This window comes from Ursus arctos, unplaced genomic scaffold, assembly GCF_023065955.2.
Source record: "Ursus arctos isolate Adak ecotype North America unplaced genomic scaffold, UrsArc2.0 scaffold_16, whole genome shotgun sequence".
NCBI lineage: Eukaryota > Metazoa > Chordata > Mammalia > Carnivora > Ursidae > Ursus > Ursus arctos.
Window position 1 is genome coordinate 18,186,038 of NW_026622830.1, and position 22,612 is coordinate 18,208,649.

At 61.0% G+C, this 22,612-nt stretch overlaps 2 protein-coding genes across 5 annotated transcripts; one reads left to right on the forward strand and one right to left on the reverse strand.

Annotated features, from left to right (window-relative positions):
• Nucleotides 1–1,188: 1,188 nt before the first annotated feature.
• On the forward strand, nucleotides 1,189–7,096 carry EMILIN3 (elastin microfibril interfacer 3). Its single transcript, XM_026503516.4, has 4 exons — nucleotides 1,189–1,352; nucleotides 2,396–2,518; nucleotides 3,670–3,893; nucleotides 4,132–7,096. The coding sequence occupies exons 1-4, from the start codon at nucleotides 1,189–1,191 to the stop codon at nucleotides 5,916–5,918; spliced, it is 2,298 nt and encodes a 765-aa protein (XP_026359301.2). The 3' UTR covers nucleotides 5,919–7,096.
• Nucleotides 6,492–22,530, reverse strand: LPIN3 (lipin 3). Of its 4 annotated transcripts, none has more exons than XM_026503515.4 (21): nucleotides 22,389–22,530; nucleotides 19,617–19,767; nucleotides 19,271–19,470; nucleotides 17,809–17,904; nucleotides 16,546–16,811; nucleotides 16,267–16,347; nucleotides 15,803–15,923; nucleotides 15,295–15,634; nucleotides 14,388–14,487; nucleotides 14,089–14,249; nucleotides 13,616–13,709; nucleotides 13,450–13,519; nucleotides 11,725–11,817; nucleotides 11,605–11,648; nucleotides 10,738–10,876; nucleotides 9,624–9,772; nucleotides 9,355–9,441; nucleotides 8,740–8,892; nucleotides 8,431–8,545; nucleotides 8,248–8,351; nucleotides 6,492–8,070 (listed from the first exon to the last, which is right to left on the reverse strand). In XM_026503515.4, the coding sequence occupies exons 3-21, from the start codon at nucleotides 19,460–19,462 to the stop codon at nucleotides 7,926–7,928; spliced, it is 2,550 nt and encodes an 849-aa protein (XP_026359300.2). In that variant the 5' UTR covers nucleotides 19,463–19,470; nucleotides 19,617–19,767; nucleotides 22,389–22,530; the 3' UTR covers nucleotides 6,492–7,925. The 4 variants fall into 4 exon arrangements, with proteins under 4 accessions (XP_026359300.2, XP_026359299.2, XP_057168505.1 ...); XM_026503514.4 differs by having other exon boundaries at nucleotides 16,267–16,350; XM_057312522.1 differs by lacking the exons at nucleotides 9,624–9,772; nucleotides 10,738–10,876 and having other exon boundaries at nucleotides 16,267–16,350; nucleotides 22,389–22,512.
• Between the last annotated feature and the right edge of the window lie 82 nt (nucleotides 22,531–22,612).

Consider the following 22,612-nt stretch of genomic DNA (forward strand, 5'->3'; position numbering starts at 1 on the left):
CGGTCACCTGTGTGGATGAGATGAAGCCACGAAGAAATGCCACCCTGTGGGATGACAGAATCGGGGTTCAAGAAGTTCTTTGCAGGTTAGAAAGTCAACAAGATGCTGTTGAATGAGAATGACCGTAAAGGCCAACTCTTGGGGTTCCATAGGTCAGTCTCACAAGGGAAATACGGCTGAAGCCTGCCTTAACAGCAGCTCCTTGTGAGAAAGACCTAAAGCTTGTCTTTGCCGGGAGGCTACGAATGAGCCAGTGCTGCGGTCCAGCTGGCTAAGAGCTTTAGTCACACAAAGAGAAGCAGAACATCTGCCGCTTGGCTGGAGAGGTGATGGGTGTCGGGGGCTCCGGGCAGCCCATAGCTAAGAGAGACAGAGAGCACGGACCCCACCAGGGAACCAGAGGGACGGCCTGGCCGCCGACTGGGCAGCGGAGGGTTAGTGAGCAGGGAGAGGTTAAGATGCCCCGGGAAGGGATCAACAGAGTTAGCAGTTGTCCTGGTCACCTCCAGACAGTGACCGTGTGACTAGGCACAGCCAGCCAACAAGGACCTTCTGGGCCCATTCCAAGGCGGTGGCTGCGGAGGTGTTGCTGGTGCGCCCCCAAACAGGGTCATTCCAGCGGCAGAGCCTGGGCCTTGGTCTCCCGGAATGCCAGGGCTTTCAGGAGCCGTGCGCCCCGCGGGTGGGCCGTTCCCCGGGAGCCCCGCGTCGCCGCCCGCCCCAGGGGTCTGGCTCTGCTTCGCCGCGCGCACACGGGCGGCGGTGGCGGATCGGCGCGTTTGGTGGCCTCCCAGGGCGCGACGGCCTGTGCCCCTGCCCCCCCCCGGGGGGGGGCTGCTCCCTCCTTCACCTCTCGCTTACGGGCGGCCCCTCGGGCGTCAGCTCGGAGCTGGGGCGGGGGGCTGGCGGCCGAGAGGGGGCCGGCGGAGGCGAGCGACGCGGCCCCAAGTTTATGCTAATCCGCGCAGAGCCCGCCTCCCGCCTCCCCTCCGCGGCCCCAGCCGCGAGCAGCGCCGGCCACTCGGCGGGACGCAGCCGCTGCGAAGCGCCAGGCGGCCGGGCCAGCGAGCTCCGGGGGCCGCGAGCGGCGGCGGGACCCGGGCGGGAGGGCAAGCGGCGGGGGCGGCGCGGCGGGCGGACGGCGGGCGGGGGCCCCGCGCGGGGCCAGGTGGAGAGCCGCGGGCCGCGATGGGCCGCCGCCTGCCGGTGTGGCTGTGCGCCGTCGCGGCGCTGCTCTCGGGGGCTCAGGCCAAGGGCACCCCGCTCGTCGCGCGGCCCGCGCCGCCCGGTGCCCCCCGCTACAGCCTCTACACGACGGGATGGCGCCCGCGGCTGCGCCCGGCGCCGCACAAGTAAGCGCGGGCCGCGCCCGGCGGGAAGCGGGAGGGATGGGGTCCGGGAGGCGCTCCCACCTGCCCCGACCGCGCGCGGGAGACGGGGGCTCCGGGCACCCGAGGCCGAGCGCCGGCCCGGGGCAGGCGCCCCACGCTCCGGGAGGCTGCGGGGCTGGCGAAGAAAAATAAGCCGAGGGGGCCTGGCGCGGCGGCTGGGACCTGGCAGTGCCCGCGGAAACCTTTCCAGCGAAGTAACATTTTCCAGCTGCGCTGTGTGCAAACTCCCGGCGCAGCGGACCAGGTGGAGGGAGAGGAGGGAGGGCCGTCGGCGCGAGGCGCACGCGGGACTCCCCCAGGCATGTCCCCCGCGCGGCCCCCCCTTCTCTCCCGTGCCCCACCAGGTAGGAGACGGAGCCCAGCGCCCTGCAGCCCGCCCCCTCCCGCCGTCAGCCTGACCCCCGCCACCCCTTGGGAACTCCAGCGTGTTTGGGCCACAGAACTGGTTGGGGCGCCTGGGTCCTGGGCGCGCGTCGCGGCTCCAGAGCCCAATGGCCGCCCACAGGTGGCTGGCTTATGCCAGGCAGCCTCCTCCCCAGCCCTTGTAACCGGTGAGGGTGGCTCTTGCCTCGCGGGGGCCTCAGCTTCTGGTCTTCAGTAGCCAGTGGCTTGGAAACTGGCCCCAGTCAGGTGAGTTAGGGGCTCTACCTGGGGTGCTGGCTGAACTGTACTGTGGGAGAGTGTTCAGCCCACAGCTGACATTCAGCAGGCCTGGCACATCAGAGCAGGCTTCCTGGAGAAGGCAGTACAAGAAGTGATCAGAGTGAGAAACCAGGAACAAAGAGGTGGGGGGGTGGCTGGAAACTACAAGTTGGCATGCATTTCCCAAGGAGTCAGGGGAGGAAGAATGAGAAGTGTGGTCTCCCAGGAACCAGGAGAAGGGACAGAAGAGAGATGGGGATCTGGTCCCCTGGGGAGGCCCACAGCTGGGGAGGGCGGGTATAGGCACCTCAACAGGCCTGGCCAAGGCCAGATATTCCAAGGATGCCGTTCCCCCTTTGCAGAGCCCTCTGCGCCTACGTGGTGCACAGGAACGTGACCTGTATCCTACAGGAGGGAGCAGACAGCTACGTGAAGGCCGAGTACCGACAGTGTGGATGGGGGCCCAAGTGCCCCGGGACAGTCACGTGAGTGCACTCCCATCCCACCCACTCAGGACTGCTGGGCACAAGCCCCAGGCCTGCCTTCCTCCCAGGGCAGCAGCCAGCGCCACAAGGGGATATAACTCCTTGGATTCCGAAGTGCCTATTACCCCAGCTCCCACGCAGGCTGGCTGGGGAGGTCCAGGGAGGAGACATGGCAGGTTCCGGTTAGGGCCCACAGGGGAGCCAAGGGAAGGTTCCCAGAAGACACACGGAACAAGGCAAAGAAGAAGCAGCAGAGGCAAAGAGGGCTGGAGGTGAACAGAGAGGGCAGAGGGTCACCCTGACAACGGCGGATGCCAGAGGGGCCCTGGGGAGACCCAGGGAGGGCTGCGGTGATTGTGGAGAAGGCAGGCCAAGGGTGAGGGGACAGAAGCCAGGTTGCTGGGGCTTAGGCCAGGCAGACGGGGCTGTGCGAGGGTCTGTGGGGTGGCATACAGGTGTGATGCACAGGTCTGTACTTGGGGAGGTTCAAATGCAGGTCTGAAAACAATCCTGTTTGCTCCATTGTGTCAGTGGGTGAACAGGTACCTGGCTGAGCAGGGGAGGGAGTGGCCCTGGCCAGCCCTGCCCTGCACCCCTGGGCCTTCCCTTCTGTGCTCAGAATCAGAGGCGCCGTCCACCGGCCTGGGTGGCCAGAGCTGAGTTCCCAGAGTGGGCTAGGAATGAGTAGAGAGAACTAAGGGGACCGATGGGAGCCAAGAGTGGCCCCAGCGCACTGAGAAGGGCTGCCCACCCCAGCTCCCGGATGGCACCCCCTCGCACACCCATAGGGAAGGGCCGAGGTTGTGTCAGGATTCTTCCAGGTACCGCCAAAGCCAGAGTGGAATTTCTGATGGCAGCATGAGCTACCCTTGTGCAAATTGGTCTTGGGGACATTGGGGCTAAATCCCCGCTAGTGTTGTCCCCAAGCAAACAGGATGGGGTGGGGCTTCACCTGCACCTGCTCCTTAGCCCTTCTCTGACCCTCGGCAAGTCCTGCCTCCACCCCACTGCCCTGTCCCCTCATGCACAGAAAAAGGAAAAACTCTGGCGACAGTGTGGAGGGGGGCAGAGAATCCAGATCTTATGCCAGGAGGCAGGAGCCTCAGCCCACAAGTACAGGGCCCTGCCTGCCCTGTCCCCCTCTGGCTCAGGTACCGCACAGTGCTCAGACCCAGATACAAGGTCGGCTACAAGACAGTGACGGACCTCGCCTGGCGGTGCTGCCCTGGCCTCACTGGACAAGGCTGCCCCGAGCACCTGACCGACCACGGGGCCACCCCAGCCCAGCCAGAGCCTGAGCCCCAGATACCCTCAGGGCAGCTGGGTCCAGGGCCCCGGCCCCCTTCTTCCAGCAGAGCGGCCCCCAGTCCCTATGGTGAGTCTGCCCATGGAGACCCTACCAGGTGATCAGGTCTCTTGGGGGTGGTGGGGAGGGGGCTGACCCAGGCCGGCTTGAACCGAGCTCCCAGAGCTCCTCCCGAAGCTGAGAGAGCTATACGCGCAGTGGGAAGGTCGGCTTAGAACAGAAACTCTCTCAGGTGGCCTGGCAACAGGACAGGTTGAGGGAGGCAGGCCAGTGATGCCCCTAGGGTTTCTCTCCTCCTCTTCCCCAGGAAGGAAAGGCCCGGGGCTGTTCGGTGAGCGGCTGGAACGCCTGGAGGGTGATGTCCAGCGCCTGGCACAAGCATATGGTACCCTCAGTGGCATGGTGGCCAGCCATGAGGACCCCAACAGGATGACTGGTAGTCCAAGGGCTCCTGCCACCCCTGTGGGCTTCGGGGTCATCTCGGAGGGGTTCGTGAAGCCCAGAGACAGAGCCGGAGGGCCGCTCACACCTCCCCTTGACGAGATCTTGAGCAAGGTGACAGAGGTGAGCAACACGCTGCGGACCAAGGTGCAGCTGCTGGACGAGGTGCACGGGCTGGCCCTCGGCCACGAGGCTCACCTGCAGCGGCTGCGGGAGGCCCGTCCGTCTCCGCTCACCTCGTTGGCGCTGCTGGACGAGTACGTGGACCGACGGCTGCACCGGCTCTGGGGGAGCCTCCTGGACGGCTTCGAGCAGAAGCTGCAAGGCGTCCAGAGTACCTGCGACCTGCGGGTGCAGGAGGTGCGGCAGCAGTGTCAGGAGGGCCAGGCGGCCAGCCAGCGGCTGCACCAGAGCCTGGACGGTCGGGAGCTGGCCCTGCGCCGGGAGCTGTCGCAGCTCGGCACCAGGCTGCAGGGTCTGAGCGTGGCTGGCGGGAGCAGCTGCTGCAGCCGGCTGGCCTTGATCAGCGCCCGCCTGGACAACCTCGAGAGGAACCTACAGGCAGTCACCGAGGCCCAGAGGGGCCATGGGCCCCTCACCAGGGATGAGCTCGAGCGGCTCTCCGCTGCCATGCTCGACGGGGGTGTGGACGGGCTCCTGGAGGGCCTGGAGACGCTCAATGGGACGGAGGGTGGAGCGAGAGGCTGCTGCCTGGGGATGGAGGAGGGGGGGTGGGAGGCGGGCAGCTTCAGGAGCACACTGGAAGAGCGAGTGCAGAGCCTAGAGGAGCGCCTGGTGACCCTGGCAGGCGAGCTAAGCCACGACAGCACCCCGCCGGCCAGGTCGGCCCGGCCCCAGGTGCAGACGGAGCTGGCGGTGTTGGAACAACGGCTGGTCTCACTGGAGACCTCGTGCACCCCCAGCACCACCTCAGCCATCCTGGACAACCTCGCGGCTGAGGTGAAGGCCTGGCAGAGCCGGAGCGAGGCCCTCCTCCGCCAGGTGGCCGGCCACGCCGCCCTGCTCCGGCAGCTCAATGGCACTGTGGCCGAGGTCCAGGAGCAGCTGGCAGAAGCGACGGGCAGCTCACTTCAAGGCGAGATCACCCTTCTCAAGGTCAGTCTGAACTCCGTGAGCAAGTCACTCACGGGCCTCAGCGACTCCGTCAGCCAGTACTCTGATGCCTTCTTGGCTGCCAACTCGTCCCTGGACGAGCGCGAACGCAAAGTGGAGGCCGAGGTTCACGCCATCCAGGAACAGGTCAGCAGCCAAGGCTCTCGGCTTCAGGCTGGCCACAGGCAGGTCCTGAGCCTGAGGGGGGAGCTGGAGCGACTCAAGGCTGGTGTGGCCAACGTGGCCGGCGGGCTGAGCCGCTGCCAGGACACAGCCCAGGAACTGCAGCACGTGGTGGGCCACTTCGACCGGAGGGTGGCTCAAGTGGAGAGTGCATGTGGGAGGCTGGGCCGACTGGCCGCAGGCCTGGACCACTTGCCCACCGAGTCGCTCGGGCCCACGGAGGGCCTGTGGGGCTACGTGGACCAGTTGAATCGCACGCTGGCTCGGCACGCACAGGACATCGCCCGCCTCCGGGACGACCTCCTGGATTGCCGGGCCCAGCTGGCCGAGCAGGCGCGGCCCCGGCCAGCCGATTAGACGGGCCAGACAGGACCCAACCCCGGATCCCGCCAACCCTGGGGATGCCCCTCCAGAGCCCAGCCTTCCCAGCAGTGCCTCCCAGCCTCCCCTGGCCAGTGTGGATGCCACTTCAGAGGCCACGGAAGGAATAGCCTTGGTCCGGCTCCATACAACTGTCTCAGCCACGAATATTAACACTTAGTGCCGTGCCAACTGGACAATTCAGGATCATGGTCAAGGCAAGGACATCATGCCTGAAGGCCGGGGCAGACCTGAGTGACCTCACAGTCCAGTGTGCACACTGCTCTTCTGTGGACACACCAAGGGCAGCACCTGGACGAAGAGCCGCAGGTCCGGTCACCTGGCCACACCGCCCCTTGTCCCCGGGAAACAGCCCCCAGCCTGTGGAGGCTTCTGCTTCCCTTGCCTCCTTGACTTCCCTCCCTAGCCGTCCGGGCTCAGTTCTGCGGGAAGGTGGCGCCCACTGGCACTGTCCTCACACCTGGCAGCTTTGTGGTTACAGTTTCTGAACCAAGGACCAGAGGTTTCCAGCTCCCCCCAGCCTTCCAGACAGAACAGAAACACGAAGACTCAGCTGAGAGTTCTTTTTATTTCTTTCGACCCTCCCTCAGGTGAGGGCTTACTTAGGCAGCTGCAGGTTCCCTGAGAAAAGGACCAGGTCCAGACCATCTGTTTAGAGACCCCCCTCAATTTATCCTTTTTCTTCTCTTTCCCAAAGATGCCTCAGGGCCTCTGGTCCCCACACCCTCCTCGCCCTTCCATCTGGGGGGAAATCCTGCCCACCCTCTTAGGTTAGGGTCTCTCTCCAGAGAGTAGATGTAATGGCCTAAATGAGGCCAGACTCTGAATAGAAAGCCAGGCGAGAAAAAGGGCTCCGGGCCTAGTTTCCAGCATCCTAGCAAAACCCCGGCCCTACCTGGATGTTCGCTAAGTGGGGAGTAACTCAGGTCTGACACCGTCAAGAGACAACCTGAAAACACAGTGTTTATCTGGCCTTCAGAGTTCCCAGAGACCCTGATGTCGGTCTCTGCTGAGGCTCCTGGCCTCAGTTTCCCCACAGCAGCACAGACCTTCCTGTGCTATGTTCCAGGTCTCTGTAGCCCTGCCTTCTGGTTTCTTCCCTCCACTGTGGTGCTGTTGGGGGAGGGCAGGCCTGGATTAAAGCTTTTAGCCCGCCTAAAGGTATGTTCTTCCCCAAGGACAGTAGGCTGGAAGGCTGCAGTGGGCTGCCAGCCCGGCTTCCTACAGCCCCTCAGGCAAGAGCTCGCTTGGCATCTGTGTGGGTGCTGAATTGACCGGCAAAGCCTAGGGAGGGTGGGCAGGTCACCACCACCCGCCCTGGCAGGGTTTGGGGCTGTGTCTTCAGCCGCTGGGTACAGGCGAGGCCACGTGGGAGCCATACCCCCTCAGCCCTTGCGCTGCCCTGGAATCCCCATTCCTTGATGTCTGAGCCTCCAGGGTTGGGATGTGCTGATATACTGGGGTACAAGGGAGAGCAGTGAAGTCTGGCTCAAGAGCCGTGGGAAGGGGCCAGGCTTTTGGAAGGGTCTGGCTTCAGAGGGTATCGCCCATGCTGGCCAGATGCTACTCGACCACTCCCCACTGCTGCCACCAGCCCTTTCCTGTGCGGACAGGTCTCAAGCCTCACAGGCCTCCCTCTTCTCTCTGTCCTATCAGGAGTTGAGGCAGTGTACCAGGGTGACAGGGACAGGATGTCAAGGGCACAGAGAATCCTGCAAGGGCCCAGGTGACCATCATTTAATTGCTACAGGGCAGAGCCACGCTGAGGCCTGGAGCGGCCGCCCCCTCTCCTGCAGATCAGCGGGCGAAGGCAGGAGACAGGACAGGGAGGAGGAAGGGTCTCTGTGGCTGCCAACCAGCCCTCAGCCCCCTCCTCCCCTTCAGTGGACTGGCCCCGTGGCAGCCAGCTTCCAGCCTCCCATTCCCTGGGACACCCAGTCAGTTCTGGGTCTGGCCAGGGACGAGGGGGCAGCTGGGGCCGGTTCAGGCCAGGGCATCGAGGTCCACAGTAACCAGCGGCTCCCGCCAGTAGCAGAAGTTGCTGAATTCAGGGTGGGCCAGGTCTGCGCTGGGGCCACGGGCCACAGGTGGGAACAGGAGCTCGACCACCTCACCCAGCCGTTCGTACCTGCGGGCAGAACAGGGCCAGCACTGAGAGTCGAGCGGCCACCCGGCCCCAGCCCCCATCACATCAGGCAGCGACCGCGTCCCGCCCTGGAGCCCTGGGTGGAACCGAGGCCAGGGAGAGGCTGGGGCATGGGGACTTGGGAGGGCATGGGTGACACATGACAGGGTTTGGCCTCACGTGGATTTGTGGTTCTTCGTGAGCTCCTGGATGAGCTCTCCCCGGGGGTTGACTGTGAAGATTCGAGATTCAGGGAGGCCCACCTGCCGATAGGCAGTGACATCCTGTGGGGGACAAGGAGGGGCCGGTGGGCTGGGAGACAGGGAGGAGGCGGCCTGGCCCATGGGGAGGGGACACACTCACGTTGGGCCTGTTCCCAAAGGCGGCATAGAAGGGCTGTTCATTGGGCAGGAACAGCTGCCGGATGTCACTCAGGCAGGCGATTTTGAACACCTCTGGTTTCTTCTCAATCACCTCCCTGGGACAGCCGGGGCCACAGGCAGGAAAGGGAACCGAGGAGGGGTAGCCATCAGAGGATGGCAGGGTCAGGTGACACCGGGTGGGACTTAACAGACACCCAAGCCCGGCCTGCTGCGGGCCTGGCCCGAGCGGGCAGCGAGCCCGTCACTCCCCGCGAGGGCCCCTGGGCTTGTATCCCGTAGGCGTGGTTACCTGTGGAGGGCGGAGAAGAGGCTGCTGGGAGACAGCAGGATGGGGCCCTTGGGGAGGCCACAGCCCCGCTCGCTCACCCACTGGAGGTAGGCCTTGGTGAGGTCCGCCATGCCGATGGCCCGTGCCGAGCAGTACAGGAACCTATACCCGTTTCTGGAGGCGGGGGCCCAGAGCCGTCAGAGAGCAGCCGTTCCCCCATCTCCCCACTCCCTTGGCTTCGGCCAGCTCAGCCCAACGCCGGGGCTCTGGACTTCAAACCCAGAGGACTTTGCAGGGAGAGGACTTAGGGAGAACATCAGGGAGAGGTGGCCTCAGTAGCTGTCCTAGGGAGGAAGGGCACGGACAGCATCCTGAGGCCCAGGTGGACCAGGATGGACAAAGGTTTGAGCAAGTCTGTAGCCCTCCCCTACAGCATGAAGACCAGCGGTTAGACTCAGATGCCAGACCGCAGGAGACATGTGTTTCACAGAATGGAGGACCATCCAGGGACATGTCCACGGGGAGAGCTCAACCCCTCATGCATCCCCAAGCCTGGCTTCCTGGGGCAAAGGCTGTGGTGGCCTCAGACATCCTGTCACTCCCTCCCTGGGGCCCTGCCCCAACCCAGGCACTCACAGATGGATTTTGTGGTAGAGACTGGTGATGCCCTGGTGTGTCCAGTCTTTCCCCAGCTGGGGCAGAATGTGGCCCAGAGCGTCCGACCTAGAGCCACAGAAGAGGGGTCACTCTGAGGCAGCCCCACGTAGCTCTCGTGTTCCACCACCTCCAGCCCCCAGGACGGTGCGCTGGGAGGGGGGAGGGCCTTTCTTGACGTCCCCCTTCCGCCAGCACAGAGGAAGCCAGTCCCAGGCCCTCCCTCTTTCCCCTGGCCAACCAGGCCTCACTTGGTAATGGTCCCGTCGATGTCCGAGATGACCACCTTGTCGTCCCATTTCCACAGATAGATGGTGGCCCTGCAGCGGCAGGTGCCCTGGTACTGGGTGGTCACACTGAAGACCACATCATTCGCACCTTCTTGCAGATTCAGGCGCCGCTGGGGCCGGGCAGAGGGGGGGAAGCTGTGATCTGCCACAGCCTGGTGTGTCCACCGCCCACCACCCCAAACCATGGTCTTTGATCCCCACGGGCCTCTCATTCCCCTCTTCCTTCCAACTCAGAGAACCTGCCTGAATTCATCAGAGACAGCCACACCCAGACACATCCGTACAGGTAGAGGGAGGCCTCAGGGAGTGAGGGAGTGCAGGCTGGGGCCCACAAGGGCCCACACACAGGAGCCCTAACTTCCTTTCCTGCCCCTTGGGGATGAAGCTTACAGGAAAAGCCTGGTCCATGACTCCCACCCAGGTTTCTCAGATCAGCCCTAAGCCTGGCACTGCTCCTGGCACGGAGACACCCCACTCCATAGAAGGTAGCCTCTAGAATCCTCACAGGTAGCCTCCTGCCTGAGGCTAGGGTACTTGTGACATCCCTCCAAAGAAACACCTAGCTTTGTCCCTGGTCCAAAGAGAAGGATCAGGGCAGCTCTGAGCCCAGCCGGTGACCAAGGCCATCGGGCCCTGGCTGACCCCAGCGTGGGTGTCACACAGGGGTACCGTAGCTGCTCTGTACCGGGCTACCCGGCCTGGGCACCTCCCTGAGAGCCCCACTTGGGGGCCAGTGACTAAGCTCAAAGACAGGACTTGGGGGCAGGGATGGCCAAAATCTGAGGGGCTGTCGTCAGCCTTTGATCCTTCAGCGTGGCCTCCAAGAGCAGACCCAGAGTCGGCAACCCACCCAAGGCAGATGCTTTAGAGAAGGCTTTTCCCATAAGAGCATCCAACAAAGAAATGGGTTGGCGCCTAAAGAAGTGAGCCCCTGACCCTGGAGGTTTTCAAGCAGAGGCTGTTAGGGAGGCTGCCGAGGGATTGGATTCTGGGCTTTGGTAAACTCAAGGCTCCACGGAGTCATATTATCTCAGCCCCAGCCCCCCTCCCTGAACACAGCCACGCACACACTCACGATCTGATTGGAGGAGAGGCGGAGGGACTTCTTGTAGGTGGGAGTGTAGGCTGGAGGCGAGGGTGACAGAGAGGGGGCCTCCAGGATCACAGGGCTCTCTGGGGCATCATCCTCACTACTCAGGACATCAGTCTTCTCCCTGCAGGCACCCCGGCTCTCAGGCCACTCTTCCCAGCCAAGACCCTACACTCCTCGTAGATGGTCACCCCTCAGCCCAGGCCACAAGGAACCTGGGGCTTGTCCCTGCCCCCACCAGAGGATCAGAACCCCCCCCCCCAGGTGCCACCCATTTGGAGAGGGGTAGCAGACATAAGGACACAGGCCAGCAGTATAAACCCAGAAAGGGGTCAGCAGAGCTGGAGCAGGGAGACCCAGGGCTCCTGGCCCTCAGTGCCTAGCCAAGATAGCCTTGGAGATGTTTACCTGTAAAACCTAGGGGTGCGTCTTAGGGTTTATTACCCACCCCACCTCCTTTGGCTTCAGCTGACCTGCCCTTGGTCATCTCCCACCCAAGCTTGGGTGTTCTGGTCACTTGAGAGGTGAAAAAGGCAAGGTCAGCCTGCCCCAGGCAAAGAGGGGAGCCCCGCCCCTCCTTAAGACAGTAGTCCCTTGTCTGGGCCAGGAGTCTGGGCACCCGTTCCAGCTCTCCCAGTTCCCAGCTGTGGGACTTTTGGTGTAGCTCTAGGCCTCAGTTTTCCCATCTGTGAAATGGGGACATTTCTCAAGAAGAAGAAAGGGTGTAGAAGTGATTGGGTAGTGACAAAGAACCATAGCTGGGGGAGAGGTGCTGGCACCACCCCTCCCCCACAGGGATCTTCCTGAGGCTCGGCTCCAGCTGCAGAGATCCAGCCAAGAGATCCAGCTCACCCCTGCTGCTCCCTGGCTGTGGTTTTCTCCGTCTGGGCTCGGCGCTATGGGAAGAACACACATCCAGTGAGCCCCGCCTCCTGCCTGCGCTGACCAGGCCCTTTGACCATGACCACTCACCTCCTCGGCTGGGAAGTCCCGGCGTCGCCAGGAAAACCACCACCGTCCACCCTTCCGGGGCATCTTCTCCTTTTCCAGTTTGTCCACGGTGCTCTGCGAGCAGATAAAGACCATGGCATTTTTTCCTGCACCACAAAAACCTACCTTTCATCACCGCCATGAACCCAGAGTCTGGGGCTGACCCTAGAGCAAGGTGCCGTTAACGTCTGAAGGCTAAGGAAGCATACTCACCTCCATCCTGGGACTCCAAGCTAATGACTCACGGACTAAGCACGGGAGACCTAGGGCCATCCCTGCCAATCCCCACTCTACCCCAGCCTTGACCCCCTACCTCTAGCCCAGCCTCAGCCTGGCCTCCAGATCCTGTGGGCCAGTATTGCCACTAGAGTAGCTGAGGGCAGTGCTGTGGGAGTTTCTCAGGATCTAGTACTGTCTGCATGACGCCACCAAGTGACAGCAGGAAGAACAGTCTACAGCCAGTACTCCCTTCAACCTCCAAGACAACACAGGCAACCCCAAAGGTCAGTGACTCTATCCCAAGCATGGCCTCCCTCTCTGTGTGTTACCACTGCTGTCTGGTGGGGGCAACAGGACCTTGGGAAGATGCTGATTAGATTCGTGCTAGGAGCGCCAGGGGGAGCCCAGGAGAGCTTAGGCCAAGGCCCACCCAGGAGACATTTCAGCTTCCTACAGACAATGGTGAGCACAAGTCAGGAGGACATGATCTGGAAGTAGGTCAGCCAGGGTACCCCCTTGCACTGGAAACAGGCTGGGGGATTCTCCCAGGGGCCTCAGGTGGTGGATCTGTCTCGGGGAGGTGAGGAGAGCCAAGCAGGAGAGTAGCCCTCCTCCTTCCCACGGGCTCTGGTCCTAGCTCAGACCCAGAGCCAGCCAGAGGATAGAGCCGAGTGTCACCAAAGGGAGGCACCAGCTGTCAACATCTGGTTGGTGATGCTCTTGGGTGAGTCTAATGGGCCAGATTAGGGCGGGGGGCCAGTGGGGTAGGAGGGGCAGGTGCAGGTCGGTGAGGGTGGAAGTTCTGGAAGGACTGAAAAGACTGGGTTCCTTCCCACCTCTGAGCATCAGCACATGCTGTTCCCTGCCCCTCATCTGCTTATGGATTACTCATCCTTCAGATCTCTGCCCAGGGGGCACTTGCTCAGCAAACCCCCATTTTAGCCTCTCAAAGCACCCCAGCTTCTCCTTTCCAATACACGCGGTTGAATTTTATACTCATCTGGCTGAGTCTTATGATTAACTGTCTTTCTAGGAGGGTGTGACTGTCCCCAGCCTGTGCCTGGCACACAGCAGGTACTCAATAAATGCACGCCAATAAAGCAAGCAATGCCCACAGCCCAGCCTGGAGAGGTGCTCAGGGTAAGATAAGAAGTGGGGCCTCCATCCCCAAGCCTCTAAGCCTCATCTCTCAGATCTAAAAGCCTCCTGTGGAAAGTTATTACCCGTTCCTGGTATGCCCTGAGCTCTTTCAAAGTCAAGTCCAACCCTGATAGGATTCAGCCATGCCAGGAAGCCAGGGCAGACTCGGGCTTTGTCCACACAGCATGCATGGGGCGAGGCTCCAGGGGCCCTCGGTTGCCCTTCTCAGAGTGGGTCTTGCAGCCAGTCAGCCCCAGGCCCATCTCTGCCCACTTTCCACTTCTTGGCCAAGGGCTGCAAGGCTGGGCCCACTTTCCTCAGCAGGCCTGGTGGTGCTCTAACCATTACCTTGGGCAAGTTTCTCTGGAAGGCTTGCAGGGAGAGGATCATGGGGGCAGCCACAGCCCAGTTATAATGCCTGGAGAGACAGAACAGGGCATCAGGGCTGCAGCAGCCACAGGGCCGTGGAGGGTGGGGCGACCCGGGGGCTGCCTGGCTCAAGCTTGGTACTCACTTCTCATTGATTTTCACCACAAGGTTTGGGTGCTCAAGGAGGCCAGGGTTTTGGACGAGGTCCTGGTAGGAGACGATGTGCTGGTTGAACTTCTCTGGGCACAGACGCAGAGAGTAAGGAGTGAGGCTGACACGTCTGACCTGACCTGCTGCCCCAGCGCCTCCTGGCTCCCCCACACTCTACCACTCAAACCTCCTGCAGGTTGGGTCTGGGACCCAGCAGGGCTCCTCCCTACCTGTGGGTTTTGCATCTGCTGTGCCCACCCCAGGCACTCGCCACCCTGTTCACAGGGTAAGTCACAGCTTACCAGTAAGTGCTGCTTTGCAGGGCCTTGGGAATGCCCCACCCTTGCTGGCTGCATGGGGCTCCACAGGGCAGAGAACCGCAAGGGCGCCCAGCCTCGCCTCCCACCTCTGCTGCACCCCACCCCCAGTGCCAATCCTCGGAAGGGCCCAGGCCTTGGTCAGACATACCCAGGGAGATGTCCCCACTGTCAGATAGCCCGCCACAGAGGGACAGTGCTACCATATCCACCATGTCCAGAGAGGGTTCTGGCTCCTGCTCAGGGTTGGGGTCTCCCAGGGGCTTCTGGCTGTTGGGTTCACTCCACCTTCGGGGCCCCAGTCCACAGTCACTGGGGGCAGAGGGGCCCACAGTGATGTGACTACAAGGAGGCTGGAGAAGGGGCCCACCCCTCTCAGGCCCTTGGTAGCCAACCCCCGACCACCCATACCCCAATCCCAAGACACCCTGGCACCCGGCATCCAGGCACCTCTGGGGGAAGTAAAGGGCTGCATTCTCAGAATCCAGAGAGGGCAAGTCGTCCAGATAGATGTCACTGGGGCCCAGGTGCTGGCTTCTCTTCAGGGAACCTGAGGCCAGAGGGGACACCGACAGTCCTAACACGTGCTTCGTAGCATGAGCAGGGGGTGTCCCCTTGTCTCTGAGCACCCTCAAGCAGCGCTGTCTCCTAGAACTTTGGGGATGGTAGAAATGTCCCCCGCCTGCCTGTCCAATACCGCTAGCCACACGCCACTATCAGCGCACTGAACACGCGGCACGATGGAGAAACGGGATTGTGTATGTTATTTAATTTCAGTGATTTTTCACTACATTTCACATAGCCATATATAGCCCGCGACGACTGATTTGGACAGTGAGCCCGAGTCCCTTCCCACGCTCTCCGGCGAAACCCCAGCTCCCGCGCCAGCCCTGACCCAGCATCTGTTCCTCCTGCCGGCTTCCTCCCCCAGCCCCGCTTGCTCAAGGCGCACAGCTGCCTCCCTTCCTAGACACGCAACCTCTCTCCCACTTCAGGGCCTTGACACACGCTCTTCCCTCCACCCAGAACTCTCCTCCCGTGATCCTCACTTGGCTGGGCCTTCATCATTCGCGTCTCAGCTCACGCATCCCCCACTCGGAGAGGCTTTCCCCGACCACATGGTTTAAATAGGCTCCGTCCCCACCAGTGGTTCTGTCCTGTGTCACCCACAGCACGCTCTCCCTGCTGCCACACGCTTCATCTAGCTTCCTCACTGGACCGCGGGCCTGTGAGGGCTGCTGCCAAGCACAGTGCCAGGCACATAGTAAGCGCTCAAAACATGCTTGAAGCACCAGAGTCCAGCCAGGGGTTATGTGAGGCCAGCGACAACCCTGGGAGAGGGCCAACCATCACTCACCTTTCCTCCTGGGGGCCCCCTCCGGCTGCCTGGTGGAAACCGGGCCCTCCAGGGTGGTCCAGCTCCATGATTTCGAGGGCGGTGGCAGGCCGGTAGGCCTGCAGCTCTGAAGCTTGGTCTCCCTCTCAGGAGTGGGGTGAGGGGAGCCCCCCAGAGCGGGAGGCTCCACGTCGGTAGGAGGAAGGTCAGCATCAGCCCCTGCTTGCAGGATTAGGGGTCCCGAAGGGTCCACACCAGCCACAGGAGCAGAGGGGGTGCTGGGCTCTCCCTGAAGAAGAGGGGCTGCCCCAGCCTGGCCATCAGCGACCTTCGAGGACTCAGGCCACTCTGCTTTGGCCACCTTCGGTCAAACAAATTGGGAAGGAGGGGATGTGAACCAGCACAAGGCCTGTCTCCCACACCCCGCAACACCTCAGGGGTCCAAGTCTCCGTCACTGCACTTCTGACCCGCAGGGGACCACCGAGCCCCTGAAAGGCAGGGATGGGAGGCGGACATGGAGGCACTCACCTTCGGCAGCCTCCCCCAGGCCCACTGTATGTGGGACTCAGCTCGCGGGGGGCTGGGCTCGGGGGTCCGCAGCTCCAGCTCTGAGTCACTCTTAGGGGACGTGAGCCCACCCGGTGGGAGGCTGCGGGAAGCAAGAACTTAGAGGCCCTCAAGCCAGCCTGTTGCCCATCGCTGCCCACCCCAGCCTGGGGAAAAAAAAATATTTGTAATACATATTTATGCCTCTGTTGGATCCAGAATATATAAATATACGGAGGACTCCTACAAACCAACAATAACGAGGCAGGCTAGTAAAAAAAAAAAAATGGGCAAAGACTTGAATAACACTTGGCACAGGAGATGTAGAAATGGCTGGTACACATATTAAACATGTCCTATGTCATTATTCATCAGGAAAATATAAATAGAAACCACTCTGAGACCTTGGCCGTGGGTCCCTGCCTGCAGGCCACCTACACTCTCACCTGGCCTGGGGGCTGCACTCGCCATCAGAGTAGGGGTAGATGTCTCTGGCTTGCGGTGAGGACTCCCCTTCTGACTGGATGCTGCTGAGGGGGCCGCAGGGAAATAAATGGTCACCGACAGGACCGGGCATGGGTGCCTGGGCGTCAGGGGTTAGGGGAGGTGAAGCCCAGAGAAGTCAAGGCCCTTGTCCAGGGTCACACAGCATCAGCAGAAGAAATGGTGCTTGAACCCTGGATGGTATCCCCACACCCTTAGCCCCCCATCTGGTCCACACACACCCTGGGGGCTCTGGCCTTGGCTTTTCCAGCAGGGACAGTTCACTCTCAGCGCCTGTCTCTAGCTCCTCCGAACTAGAATTGGCTGCCACCGTGTCCTCCTTCCGCCTGGGCTTCCTCCTGCGAAGCCTCTTCTTGCGCCCCGTGGAGGGCACCCCCTCAGTGATGGCCTCAGGCTCACTGGCTGTGCTCAGCTGGGAGTCTGGGGGGAACCCAGACAGGTCCCCACAAAGGATGGGTGATGTGCACAGACGGGGAGGCACGTGTTCCTGTGGGACAGACCAGGGGCTATAGCCTGGGGGGCCACCCTTGCCACCCAATTGCTCTGAGCCCTGCCTGAGTCCCAGGGCCCAGATGTGAACTCATTTGGGCTTAGGAAAACAGGCACGGAGGCTGGCCGGAGGCAGCAATAGCGTGGCCTCACAAGTGCCGCTGGCATCCGAGCTCCCTCGCAGAGATGAAGCAGCCCCAGTCCTAGGGGCTGCGTGTACCCCTGGAAGTTCGTGGCAGGCCAGGGTGCCACATGAACCACACCATCCAGGTAGAACCCTGGATCTTGGCTACTCATCTTCTCTGCCCACACCTACTTTTCCTTTAAGACTCAGCCAGACATCACCTCCTCCAGGAAGCTTGCCCTGACTAACCCCAGACCCAGTTCCAACCCCCTTCACTGCCGTGACTATATAATTCCATCATCTGTTGTTTATATGTCTGTCTCCCAGGCTGGTCTGGGAGCCTTCTTTACAGGCAGTGGCGACCCCTCATCCCGGTCCACTGCACAGTGTCTAGCATAGGAAGAGTGGCTTAATTAAAGTTTGTGAAGCTCAAACTGTTGAAACACCTCTGCTGACTTGTGTTGGGCTCTGCCTCCCTTCTGAAACACCCCTCTCCTCATCCCTCACCTCACCCTTCCATGTTCTAACTGCACCGAGCCAGCACCAGATCCAGAACAATCCGTCTCATGCTCTCCCCCGCCCCCCTCAGCCATGCAACAGCACTCTCCTCCTTTTCGGGCCGCCCAGGGAAAGCTTCCTTTTCACCTTCCAGGGGCCCAGCTCCAGTGTCCTCTTCTGAGAAACTGTCCCCACCTTTCCCCGAGAAGGAAATCAACTCCTGCTGCCCCCCTCCCCATTCTACTTAGGCTCCAACAGCATGCTGGGATTCCCCCCAACATAGATTTGCTGCTAGGGTGTTCCCAGCGGCAGGCACGTCGGTGACAGGGCCCAAGGTCCCGCCCAGAGCGGGCACGTGCCGCAAGGCACTTACGTCATCGCTCTCCAGCCCCTGGACGAAGAAGGCCTCCCCGCTGTCCCCCAGCTTCATGTGTAAGTCCACAGGCTCCCCGTTGATCTCGATGTCTACCTGTAAAGGGGTGTGGTGGCGCAAAGTCCCCCCCATTGTCCCTTACCCCCACACTCTAGTCTACTGGGCCCCCCCGCCCCTCTGGAGTGCTGCACTTGCGGGAACTCCTGCCCTCCAGCCCCTGGTGTGCCCGGCTGCCCACCCTAAAGGTCTCTGCTCAGGCTCCCCTTTGCACAGAAGCTGCACTGAGTTCTCCCCGCCCCCCCCCCCATTTCCCCATTCTCTGGGCTTCCTTGCATGCACCACTGTCTCAGTGCTCTTGTGTCACACCCCATTGGAACAAGACATGAGCCATCCTGTCGCGGCTGTGTCCCCAACCCCCGGAGCGCTTGCTGACTACATGAACAGTGGTACGCATGACCATTTCCTAGGCACTGAATGGAGAGTTTTATCTGGACTCTCCCCTAGAACTTTCCAGCAACACTGTGCTCCTATCACTACCCCACTTGATAGACGAGGAAACCGAGCCCCCAGGGGTGTTAAGTAATGTACCGGGAGGTGGCCAAGTACGGCTGTGAGCCACGAAGTCTGCCCCAGCTCTTTACCACCTAGCTATACGGTCCCCCATAAGCTGACTCTCTCCTTTTTTTATTTTATTTTATTTTATTTATTTATTTGACAGAGAGAGAGACAGCCAGTGAGAGAGGGAACACAAGCTGGGGGAGCGGGAGAGGAAGAAGCAGGCTCCCAGCAGAGGAGCCTGATGTGGGGCTCGATCCCAGAACGCTGGGATCACGCTCTGAGCCGAAGGCAGATGCTTAACGACTGTGCCACCCGGGCACCCCAAGCTGACACTTTCCTGTTAGGATTCTGGCACGTTCCCAGGGGCCCCAACGTGAAGGGGATTCGGGCCCACCAAATGTCTTTTCATACTCCAAACCTCAGTGCTAACAAAAAGCTGTCATGTTTGCCTGGGCCCAGAGAAGACAGCGCAGCCTTCCGAAGGGAGAGAAGCTAACCCTTTGAGTGCCACCTGCATCCCTGGCCCTGGGACACTGTTATCAGCTCCTCTCTCATTCTCCCAAATCACCCCTCCAGCACCAGGAAGATGAGAGTGTGCACCCATTTGCCCGGGTGAAGGGACTTACGAAGAATGCACAGGTGAGATCTTAGTAAGCTGGAGCCACGTCGGTGGCCTGGGGCCCTGGGACTGCCCCACTGTGCTGCCCTCACAAGAAAACGGGAACCCTCCTGGACCCAACCCCCAAACCCACCCAAAACTTTCAAATACAATGCAAAAGAACAGAAGCTTGCCCAGAGCACAGATCCCCACCTGAGGGGGGTCTAGGCCCTCTCCTGGGACTGCAGTGGCTGTCCTGGCTCTAAGAGCCCACCCCGCCACGGCCCCTGGCTGGCCAGCACTCACCACCTTCTCCCGAGACCTCAGGACGCCCAGCTTGCCGAAGCGCACGTGGAAGGGTGAGCATTGGAAGGAGCCGTCCACCTGCTTCACCACCAGCACGTCAATGCCACCACTCAGTGTGGCCGGGTTCAGGCCTCGGTATATGTCCTTCATCGTCCCCAACACCGTCCCCGCCAGCTGCCCCACGTAGTTCATGGCTGGTGCTGGCAAAGGGAGGACATGCTGGGACAAAGTTTGGGTCCACCTCCCTCAGTGGGGAGGCTCTGCAGCCCGGCCCCCGGGACCCCCAGGTCCCCAAGCATGGGAGGGGCCGACCAGGAGTGGGGAGCAAAGGTCTCCCCAGGCTTACATGTGTCGCCCTAGGCGAGCCTTCGCAGATGGGCAGCAGCTGTGGGATGGGAGGGGTGCCTGCAGGTGTGGGTTCTAGCCCCGGCTCGCCCACCGACCTGCTGTGGGGCCCCAGGCAGCTGCCTTCCTTCTCCAAGTGCCGATCTCTGCATCTGTCAAAGGAGAGCACCAGGTGAGGTGATCTGGGGTGCTTTGCGTCTCTAAATGCCATGAGTAATGTTAATGACCATGGTGTTCAGTGGCAGGGCTCATTCCATCTTCACAACAACCTGCGAGGCTGGCCGAGCGGGTGTCATTATTGCTGTTTACAGACAAGCCACTGAGGCTCAGAGACGGAGCGATTTGCCCAGGACCACAGCTAGTAAGGAGAGGAGCCAGGACTCAAACCCGGGCCTGCGTGGCTGCAGACCCCTCAGTGTGAACCACTGGGTTGGCCCAACTGTGAGAACAGGGGCAGGTCAGCACCCCTCCCTGATGCGATGGGGGGCAGCCTCACGATATATTAGGCCCAGGGACCTGCTGGGTAATGGGTGACAGCCCTAAAGGCTGATCTCCTTCCAGGAAGTAGGGAGGAGAGAGTCTCAGTTCTTCCATCTGCGAAATAGTTTCATCTGTCTTACTGCTTCCTGGTCTTAGGAGTTGGAAGGGGCCTTGCTGTGCCATCGTGGCTGATTTGTGGAGAGCCAGGGGTAGGGTACCCCAGGTACCTAAGGTTCTGCCCAGCTCTATTCTTGGGGTCGGATACTTGAGAGATGGCATCTACTATAGCTGGGGGTAGAGTGACCTCCCACTTTATGGCCCCAAATACCAAACTCCTTCCCAGTTTCCCTGGAACAGGTGGGAATCCTATCCAAGCTCCACAATCTGACCCCAAGTGTCTCTAGGCCACAGTTCTCAGGCCTGACTCCCACTTCTGAGACCCTGGCTCAGCTGGCCAGGCCCTGAGACCCACATTCAGGCCTTGGGCTGGCCCCTACCCCATCAAACCTGCCCCTCCTTCCCCCAGCCAGACTGGTCTCTCCAGCTTTCCCACACCAGGCAGAGCTGGGTAAGCCAGAAGCAGAAGGCTGTGGCAGCCGTGGAGAAGAGCCAGGACCATAATGAGAGCTGCTTCCACGCTGGCTTGGTGCCCATGCCGCCAGCGGCAGCTCATGGCCCCTTCCCTGCTGGCCAGGCCAATGGCCTACTGCCCCTCTGGCTGCCAGGATCCAGGCCATTCCACCTGCAAGGGCACTCCCATCTCACAGACCCTGCATCAGAACCCCTGGAGGACCACCTGCCATGCAAGACCACTCCTCAAAGAAGTTAAGTGACTTATCCATAGGCCATAGATGGGGAGGGGCGGGGAGAGTGATGACTTGTATCCTGGTTTCCTGACCCCATATCATGGTTCCTGTCACTCCACAGTCCCCAAACCACACCACAGTTGTCTGCAGGGAGGGCAGCCGCCCCAGCCCACCTCTGCACAACCGTGCAATGCCTTGCCACTCAAAATGTGGCCCATGGCCCAGCAGCATCAGCATCACGGGGGAGCTCATTAGAAACCTAGAACTTCACAAACATAAAGTACAACTAGAATTGCTAAAATGAAAACTTGGGATAAAATGAAGCTTTTTGGACCCTGAAAATGGCATTCAAATTTAATATACAGTTTATCTGCAAAGCACCTACTATGTGCTAGGTGAAAATTCCCACTTTGGTTCCTTCCTACCACACCAAATTCTGTGAATAAAGGTCTTGGAAGGCAGACAGACCAGGACCGACACGTGATGGGCAGGTTTTTAGATTACTGTGCCCAGGAGAACCAGAGAAGACTCCAGAAGTTTCCAGGAATAAAGGAGCAAGCATGGGAGGGGCAGACCAGGAGGGGGCAAAGGTCTGCCCAGGGGGAGGTTCAGACCCGAGCTATCTGCCCGCTGAGGAAAGAGCTGGGTGGGGTAGTGACAGGCTCAACTTGACCTAGCAGTTTCCCAACCTCAGCATCCTTGCCGTCTGAGGCTGGGTCATCCTTCGCGTTGGGGGGGTTGTAGGATGTCTGGCAGCATTCCTGGTGTCTACCACTGATACTAGTATTACCCCCCCTCCAGTTGTGACAATCACATTGTCTCCAAACATTGTCAGATGTCCCCCAGGGAACAAAGTGGCTCTTGGTAGAGAGCCACTGAGGTAGGAGATGGTACTGTCTCTGGGGGGCATGGGGTCCTGCTCTGATCCAAGCCTCAGAGCCCACTCTGGGAACACCCACAGGCCTCCCAGGCCAGCACACAGCTCCACCGCAGGGTCTGAGCTCTCAGCCTTTCAGGGCTCCCAGATCTGGGGAAGGGTGAAGGTGCAGCTCTCCACCTACCACCAGAAGAAGCAGGAGGATAAGCATTCCTATAGCCCTGGAAGGGAGAAAGCGACTCACCCCATCTCCGCAGGGTGAGGCAGGGTCAGATCCTGTTTTGCAACACAGGACACTCAGTACCAGAGAGGGTGGGTGACCTCCCAAAGGTCACAGAGCCTGGGGTGAAGCTGCGCCAGCCTCCCCTAAGAGATTTTGGCATCTTATCTTCTAATTCCATATTCTGATGTCCGGGGACTCGCAGCGGCTGGACCAGGGAGGGGGACGAAGTGAGACCAGCCCCTCCACCCCTGAGCTACCTTCTGATGTCCAGGGATGGACTCAGGCCCACGGACAGGAAGAAACGTGGGTCAGATGGCAGGACAGATGGGCGGGGCAGGGCAGGGCTGGGGAAGGGGTACCTCTTTTCAGGCCGGGGTTAGGCCCTACCTGGGGAGCTGCCCACCGGACCTCCGGGACCCGGAGCCGCCGCCTGAGTGCACGGGGTCAGCGGTAAGTGTCCTCAGGCCCACACTCAGTTGGAGCTTCCGTCTCCTCTAGGACCGGGTCAGATCCCGGCTCCGCCCCTTCCATGAGCCAAGGCGGGTGTCTGCAGGCCCCAATCCGCCCAGGCTCCACCCCCCGAAAACACCCCGCCTCCGCCCAGTCCCCAC

Excerpts from the sequence above, each read along its gene's own strand:
- EMILIN3 (XM_026503516.4), top strand. The coding sequence starts at position 1,189 with ATGGGCCGCCGCCTGCCGGTGTGGCTGTGCGCCGTCGCGGCGCTGCTC. Across the intron at positions 1,353-2,395 it reads CTGCGCCCGGCGCCGCACAA|AGCCCTCTGCGCCTACGTGG; the intron begins GTAAGCGCGGGC and ends CCCCCTTTGCAG. Across the intron at positions 2,519-3,669 it reads AAGTGCCCCGGGACAGTCAC|GTACCGCACAGTGCTCAGAC; the intron begins GTGAGTGCACTC and ends CCTCTGGCTCAG.
- LPIN3 (XM_026503514.4), bottom strand. The coding sequence starts at position 19,462 with ATGAACTACGTGGGGCAGCTGGCGGGGACGGTGTTGGGGACGATGAAG. Across the intron at positions 14,250-14,387 it reads GCCCTTTACTTCCCCCAGAG|TGACTGTGGACTGGGGCCCC; the intron begins GTGCCTGGATGC and ends CTCTGCCCCCAG. Across the intron at positions 8,893-9,354 it reads CTCTACCACAAAATCCATCT|AAACGGGTATAGGTTCCTGT; the intron begins GTGAGTGCCTGG and ends CCCCGCCTCCAG.